Raw genomic sequence first — 8,686 nt, 5'->3', positions numbered from 1 at the left:
CTACGATTGAAGCAAACGAATCAAGGCTCGTTACTAAAGTCCGATGGGTGGTTGAAGCAGTCAATGGGTTGATAAAAACTTGGAGAGCCTTAAGTGATGTTTCTCCAAATAGTCAAATCCCGTACATCGGCGATTACGTCAGAATAGTCTGTGCCCTTTGGAATGCTTTCCGACCTCCTAGAATTCATGATAATTCCGATGATCATCTGATCGATGAACGAATGTTGAGATTGGCTTCGTAGCCTAATCGCCTGCAGAGAGCGAGCAGAAAAGGAAAAGTGGGCAAAAAGGAGGGCATTGTGGCTTCCTATAACGCAAGAGACACTACCTGATTTTCCTAGGTGAACTTTTGATGAATTGCGATACATCACACTCGGAGTATATCAGCTGAAGCAAGCCCAATCGTATACCGAGGAACATTTATCTGATGATGGAATGTACTCCCTTCTTGTCCACAAACAGGAGAAAGGCATTCTAAGAGTGCAAATCCAGTCTCGGCATACATCTTCTAAAGTGTATAACTTATGGATAGAAACTAATCCTGGACCAAATCCGATAAGTGTTTCGTACTGTCAGTGCAAAAGTGGTGCAAGAGTGGTAGGATGTTGCGCTCACATTGCCAGTGTTATGTGGTATCTTGCTTACTCTAGATATAACCAAAACACCGCCAGGCCTTCACGTGAATTCGAAAGTCACGTGAATGATGCATCCTGTTGGTCGGAAAATGAAGGAGAAGCAGCATCATCTTCAGATGACCAAACCAATTCTGACGAATAAGGCTGTTGCAGAGTGCCTAGCCTCTAACCGACCATAAGTTCTGATTGACTGTAAACTAATATACCTTTTCTTAGAAAAATGTCTCCGAGATTATTTCGATTATTTTATAGAAATTTTTGCTAATAAATCTGATAAAGTAGAACATTTTTACTCCTTTCATCATCACAAACCTAATAAAGTGTAAAATGAGCCCTATTTTGAAGGCTAAGTACCTCGAGAAAAATGATGGCTTTAACATATGTTGTAACTCATATACGTGCGCAGTTTTTGGCCAAGTATGATCTTGCGTGAGCAATACTAACAATGTGAAACTTAGCATGATTTGAATGAAAGTGCGAAAACCCATGTACAATACAAACTTAAAAATGACTATATCTTGAAATCAGATCACTCTCAGGAAAAATCCTTTTAAGAGGTTATGAGAACTAGATAGATGAATAAAATAAAACATGTCTGAGGCCAATCTGTAGATGGCCCAAAAACCGGCCTTGTTGACCCTCCTCCTTTGCCGATCAAAAATCGATGTTTAATAAAACAGAACTCGTTATTATTTGGCCGTTTATTATTAAAAACGCTTGCATTTTTTGGTGTATTCTCAATATATAAGCAATGACTATAAGCAACGGATTCGGTTGAAAAAATTGATAGGCATGTTTTTGTTTATTAACAAATTAATCCTGGACGTAAACAACGTTTCGCCAACATCGACCATTAGGTCTTTCATCGAAAAACGTTAGTTGAAGTAAGTTATCGCACGAAAGTTACTCACTGGGCTGTGAGAAAGTTTTCCTGAAAATTTGAAGAAAATTGGTCGAAAATTGTAGAAATAGCAGCAAGTTGAAGTCAACATACCCTGCTGCTGCAGTGCTCAGGTTATCGGCCTTTTTTTACTATAGTTGATCGCACAAGAAAATTCCTACGTCTTTAGTGTTGCCGTTTTCAGTAAAATTGTACTCAAAATTAAAACTCTTTTTCTCAAGTCAATTTAAGTGCAAGTGCTGGATTTGCGTTTTTAAGATTATATTTTTGAATACATTTGGAATTAGCGCGTTAGGCACTGCGCCTCATGTACCACTGAGATTCGCCGATGCTTCTGGGGTTCAAGACTTCAAAGATGTGCAGTGGGACTTCGGGAATGTCTTTAAACTCGAAAGACGAAATGAAGAGGTCCTCTTTTTTAACGTACGAAGATAGAAAGAGAAGTACATTGAACTTCGAAACGGCCCGGGGTACAACTGCAGTACCCGTTGTGTAACCGATTTCGTGTTTCGAATGGCTCGATTAAGAATCGGCTTTGTTTTATTTAAATTTCGCTCCAATTTCACGCCAAAGTTTGACAGTATGCGGCGCCGCCGAAACGCTTCCATAAAAAGTACAGTTTCAGGATATTAGTAGACTTTCAGAGTACAAACTCAAATTTAATTGTGGCAACACTATCTCTTCGATGGGTACTGCTTGAGGCCAGCGAGTGAAGCGATCAACCATTTTGAAACAAGGACGGAATCCCAATGAACTTCAAAGCGGGCCTACGATGTCCACATGCACATTTTCGAATCTCTTTCGTGGACCTCGAAATTCTCCTACCCGACTTGTGATGTATCTCGTTACTTTCGCGCGTTGACAAGGAAAGCAACTTTTTACCCAAGTTCTGAAATCCTTATTTACAGGCGGCCATACGAATGGATAGGTGATATTATCGCTTGTCGTATCATAATAAACGTCGAATTCTAGATGCCGGAGCTTTACTTTTTTTAATTATAATACGTTGTTTTCAGACTAAAATTGTTTGCAATTTGATTTCGTTGCGGATGAATCTACAATAAAAATTCACTGATCCTTAAAACTGTCATAAGTTTTTAATTGTAATCGGATGAGGATAATCTACGATTGTTTTCACACGCTCGGAATCTCGTCGCTCGCTTTTGAATCAACCACGTATCCTCAAAATTTTCCTTCACTCGAACCACACTCTCAGATTACTCACAGATAGGGCTCACGTTGAAATTCATTGTACCTACAGGCTTTAAATGGGCCACAAATCCAAGAAGAACGGACTGGAATCAGTTTTTCACGGAACTAAGAAGTGCACTCTCAGAGGTGCCCAGATCAATCGGAGACATGTATACCCTGAAGATGGCGGCCGAGATTCTCACGAAAACCATCAAATCTACTTATCAAACTAATTTTCGACCTTCAAGAGTCCGAAAGACTGGGGAGAGACATTGGTGCGATGGGAAAATCTAAGAGCTTCGCAGCGAAACCAGACAGAGGTTCAGACCTGTGAGTATTTGCAAAACAAGGGAACTATGGACCTCATTGACGAAAATGAGGGATAAATATAGGAGTGCAATACGTAATGCAAAGCATGAAAGCTGGACCAACTTTTGCACAGACATCGAGAAGGGGGAAAAAGTGGCCAGATTGGAAAAGCTGCTCTCTCAAAATCCAGATTCTATTCTCAGTACTCTGTAATTCCTGGAGGGGAATTGCAGTATTTTTATTCTTGAAAGTCTCCTGGTCCAGATGGCATATATCCGGTCTTCTTACAGAGGGCTGATGAGATTATCACTGGGCTGATTGTGAGTCTTGCTAGGGCTAGTCTGGCGTTGGGGTATATTCCGACGGCATAGAGGGGTGCGACAATAGTTTCCATTCCGAAAGCGGGCAGGAGCGGGTATACTTCACCCCAGGATTTTCGCCCCATTAGCCTTAAATTTCTGCTACTAAAAACATTGAAAGAATCTTGGACAGATATATGCCCGATCAGGTGTAGTAGGCTATTTCACACACAACAACACGCCTATAGGGCTGCTCACTCGACTGAGACGACCCTGAGTAAAGCAGTAAACCTAATCGAACAACAACGGAAGCAGAAAGATCTCGCGATTGGAACCTTTATGGATATTAAAGACGCCTTTAACCACGCATCTGGAGCGGAGCGCAGGATGGCCATGATCGCACACGGTGTGCCTATTGCAGACGTGGAATGAACATGCCACATGTGGGCCAACAGAAATCTAGATGCACCCTGCGGGGTATTCCAGACAGCACTAAGGATAGTAAATTCGCGGTGTAAAAAGTCTGAACTATCAGTCAATTCGAGTAAAACGGACGCAGTTGTATTCACCAGAATATATAAGTGGGAAACCCCCGAGTACATTGAAACTGGCAGGAAACACTTTTGGACTCTTAAGCTAATCTCTCACCGAGCGAAGGAATTACTTAAGCTCGGTAGGAACAAAGTCAAAGTCCTAAAAGAAATGTTTATAGGACACGGAAACCTCCGTCACCACAGATATAAGTTAGAACTTAAATGAGATCGTCCACGATGATTTTTTGGCTTGTTGATAGCACTTATCTATGCCCTTATGATCTGTATCAACTTTTCCTTCAGCGTCATAAGAGGATTGTCATTTGTCACAGCAGCCATTCTAACTTTTTCAGGTGAAATTTCGTGTACACGCTCTGCTACTTCAGCCATCTCTGTCAAGGTCTTATCCCTCATGCCGGCCATGACGTCTTGCATAGTGATTGGTTAAGGCGCTAACCACAGATTTTGCAAAAAAAGACTTCGTTCACTAATGTACCGGCGAGATTCTTTAGGTGGCGCAGAAACCAAGATGGTATGCGATCTCCAATTTCTTCTCCTTAAAGTAATTTTCTGATGCGCATGCAACTGGAATCGAAAAGTCTCTTATTGAACGCGGCTTTCAAGGTTTCGTATTTGTCGCTTTCCGGAGGCCATTTCAGCCATAGTGCAAGTTAAGGATGTTCAAATCTCACGCAGGTTTCAAGTCAGATGTTTGATGTTGAAGACACGCTTCCTATAAAGCTTCTGCTTCATTTTAGACCACACATTTTGTATGGGATTTGCGTCTGGGGATTATTGGGTCCAGTTCAAGATAGTGATCCCATTTTTCTTCTTACACTGACTGCAAAGGCGGCTGCGGTATTTTGGGTCATTGTCTTTCAGATGTATCCATTCCCTATATCCTTGCTTAAACAATAGCCCACATATTTCAAACAGCGTTGTATCATCTTTAGGCTTATATTTAATTTCTTTCTTGACAAAACTTTCTGGGCTTGTTGCAAACTATAGGTGAGGTTCTTCTAAAAAATCTTGATAATAATTTCATCCTCCTTTTTCGAGGTGACACGCGTCTTACCCCTGTCTGGCAAATCGTCAACGTTTCCTACCTCTTTATAATGCTTCGCCCACTTCCTTACAAAGTCCATTGGTTTTCTTATATAGCGCGCAGCCGCTAAAAAAGTCATTTTGGGTTCTTTTTGGATGAATGAACAGAAACACGTCTTCGAACCGACTCGCGTGGGCTATCACTCATTGCGCAAAACGTCTTTCTCTCGCTTTAAAACAAACGATACGGGGACAAAACATATAATGTATCTGAGACTAATCTTCCCTAATTCCTATACTGTAGAAAATATATTTTTCGGACCCACGATCTTCTAGTGACGCTAAGGACACTCTTGTGGAACTAAATGTATTTGCGATTAAAAATTGCATTTCCAGTTATTGAAACCGCAAAGATATTTTTTCGGGACAGAAGGGCTTTATTTTCATGGCGGTTAAGTGAGCTACAGGCGGCATTTCGTTAAGCGCACTCGATGCAACACTTTCGTTACCTTCAACGATTTTTAAACACACTATTTCACATTAACCAAAAAATTTTCGTATCACTGTCATTCTTCACACTGCATAATACAAAAATATTTTTTCTGAAATATTACATTGAGAGTGAAAGTGATTTCTCAGACGGTTGGATAGTCAGCTGGTCGTAGGTACCCCTGATGGCCCTTCTCAAGGTACGCAATATGCCTGTAGGATATCTATTTTAACTTGATAGCAGCGCCATCTGACATGCCAATTATTTTTTCTCTATTAGGTATTTCAAAGTTATTAGAGCAATTTTAATAAAAAAGAGTAGTAAATATCTTTTATTTCAATCAAAAATATTATACTGGCATCTAAAATTAGTTATTTACTGTAAGATTCCTTGTTAAAATTGAATTCTAATTCAAATTTTTTCTCAATAGTTCCAAATTGGTGGCGATGTTATAGCTACACAACAAGCTTATGGTAGTATGAGCCGTGTCTGATGGTACTCATTCTACATGAAAAAATTTGTTTTCTAAAGTCTGAAAGTAAAACCCAAGGTCTCTACTTAATTGCCTTATTGTCCTGCTAGCGTAAATCTGCTTTTCGACCGTAATTTCTATCCTGAGTTAGAAACTTGAAGATTCTACAGAACTAAGAGAAAGTACGAAATTTAGAGTTTGCAGATAAAATATAATAGTTGCTGAATTACTTTCTTAAACAAAGTGCGTTTCTTATCGTCATTGCTTATTTTGTTTTAAGTTTTGGTAATATTTTTCTGTCGATAGATCGTCCCGAGTAGACAATATTTCTACGGGGTTTCTAGCGCTTAAAGAGTTGTTACAATTATTCCCACCGGGATGTTCTACTTAGAATGCGAATAAATTTCCAAAATGGAAATTTTTGAAAATTACACATATTTTTTGTGAAAGAGACTGAGTTTGTCAAATTTTGAGCACTTTAAAGTGAAACTTTTGTAAAATAAGTATCGAAAAATATTCCAAAAATTAATCATTATAAAATAATAAATAATTTATTTCGAACACGCGCATAAAAATGGCGATTTCCAGTTTTTGAATATTTTTGGACGATTTTCGCAAAATCGAGGGGCTATTCACTAAGTGAAAATAAGTGGAGTCATATGTAACTCAGAACTCATTCTTCGATATCAAGACAAATCTTCGAAGATCCGACAGATCATAAGAAATCCTTCCAACTCTTAAAAAATCGTGCTTATTCTCGGAGAATCAGGTAAACTGTTCTTGAGTAAACATGCGGTCATTCTTGGGTCCGCGAGGTTCAATCGTACTCTGGAGAAGTCAGAGCTCATTCAGTCAAGCGGGTCCCGTTGCGGAGCACAGCGGTCGGTTGCTTGCTTAGCCGAACGACCTTTTTCCTCGTTCGCAGATTAGATACGTTTGACCGAAATTTGAACATACTAAGATCTTTATCCGAATTGACCGAAAAATCATTTAAAAACTCTTTCAGTATTCTTTCAACTCATTCTAAACTCTTTTCGATCTTCTCGTAATCTCTGAATTCATCCGTATTCTCAGCGTGCTCTCTCCACTGTTATAGTATTCTTTCCATTCTCGTTAACTCTGACGCAATCTGACTGGTTGCCCTTCATTCAGGTCGAACTCAGCTTAACACAGCGCAGCCCTGAGTTCATTTTGAGTCAAGATCGCGCACTATTCGACGTCCTGGTATTCTTGCACTTATCTTAACTCAGTGAATATCCCCTCAGGCAAAATTATACGAGAGTACTATATTTTCTCTAATTAATCCCGAAAAAGTAGAATTTAGCAATTTTCCCACACTTTTCAAATATGAAATATCGCCATTTTTATTTATATACACGAGAACGCCTGTATAAGAACAGTTTCGCGGGTTGCCTCGTACTGGCCTTGAGATTAAATCAGTCTGTGAAACGTAAATAGTCTATTGTAAACTAGTAGCGATCGATTATTGACGCTGCAACACACTGACATACAACTGTGTAACTGCGTGGGCCATCATTGTTTGGAAGGATTAAATCAGTCGATTCTACTAAAGCGTTCTAGTGTATTTCGAAAAATATCATATGCTACACTAATTACGCACTTGTAGCACAAAATTGCACTTTACACAAACATACCTTTCTTGCAAAATGACTGGTAGCATTTGTATTTCGCTTTGAACCACCACTTGGCTCTATTATTTAGAATGATACAAATTCTCGTACTAAAAAGGGGCAGCAGCTGTGAAAAAAGTTGTAATTTTTAGCCAAATTGATCAATGAAATCGTATTACGAGAATCGGCATTCAGATTTCATTTATCAGTATTTTTGGGAAAAAGAATCGTTTTCCAATATATAAAAGACCGATTACAATTATTTCTTACTTACGTCGCATTGAGCACAAAAAACCCCCGTCGAAGGACACTGCAGAAAATATGATTTTTATTAGATAAAATATTAATTGTCCAAATTTGTATCGCTGGATAAATTTAAATTGTAAATACATTCTCCGGAATTAAAACTCACCGGAAAGCTGACCAAGAATAAGGCTGCCAGAGCTTTAAAAATAAAACATGACCATATTTATTAAATTGTTTATTCCTAATTAAAATTCGTACACTGGCAAACAGAAATTACAACCTTGGGAATTTTGTTTGGCTTTTAATCCTCCCAATATTAGTTTAATACAAAAATGTTAATAGTGGCATAGGTCGTGATGTACTTTTTTATTAAGTTTATATAAAATGTATTTTATTAACATTCAATTTTTATATCTTTTTATTTCACTGTTTCCTTCTTTTTTCAATATTGACTATATTTTTATTATACTAAGCCGAAAAATAACATATTTTTCGTAGAGCTAATTCTTTGACTTAGACATATGCAGTAGGGTTTGGCGTGAAATACAAATTTTCGAAAATAAAAGGGCCTGGGGTACCATTCCTAGGCAAGTTTGAGCACGCCTAGGGCGTGCGACTGTTGGTTGTCGCTCTTTGCGCTCGATTTTGTATTTACCTCGCGCTACGCGCTCGGTCTTTATATTTTCTCACATTATTGCGCAAACATTTTAAAATTAAGACTCAAAACATCTACCACTGCAATTTTGTGATTTTGAACTCTCTTTTGTTAAAGCTCTTTTGGCTTCAACGAACACATTCTCATCACGTATTGCGTGCTACGCACTTAATTTTGTCCAACCTGTCAACTTTTCTACATTATTTTTCTATTTGTTCCTTAATTGGCTTTAAATTTTATTCTAAGCTGCGCTGAAACATGTATCATTTAAATTAATATA

The 8,686-nt window shown here is 38.5% G+C and overlaps 1 protein-coding gene across 3 annotated transcripts in view; it reads right to left on the bottom strand.

Moving 5' to 3' along the window:
* LOC117170681 overlaps positions 1–8,686 on the bottom strand; it is a 119,220-nt gene that overhangs the window by 77,230 nt on the left and 33,304 nt on the right. Inside the window, exons 3-5 of one of the 3 annotated variants that reach the window (XM_033357650.1) lie at positions 7,918–7,949; positions 7,780–7,815; positions 7,530–7,632 (exon numbers count right to left, since the gene is read on the bottom strand). The exons of the other annotated variants lie outside the window; for them this stretch is intronic. Of the exons in view, the coding sequence (XP_033213541.1) occupies positions 7,530–7,632; positions 7,780–7,815; positions 7,918–7,949 (171 nt within the window). The remainder of the gene's footprint in view (positions 1–7,529; positions 7,633–7,779; positions 7,816–7,917; positions 7,950–8,686) is intronic. 3 annotated transcript variants of the gene reach the window in all.

The sequence above is a fragment of the Belonocnema kinseyi genome, chromosome 1, assembly GCF_010883055.1.
Source record: "Belonocnema kinseyi isolate 2016_QV_RU_SX_M_011 chromosome 1, B_treatae_v1, whole genome shotgun sequence".
Lineage (NCBI taxonomy): Eukaryota > Metazoa > Arthropoda > Insecta > Hymenoptera > Cynipidae > Belonocnema > Belonocnema kinseyi.
The sequence above is the reverse complement of the archived record's forward strand: the minus strand, read 5'-3'. Positions and strand labels throughout refer to the sequence as shown.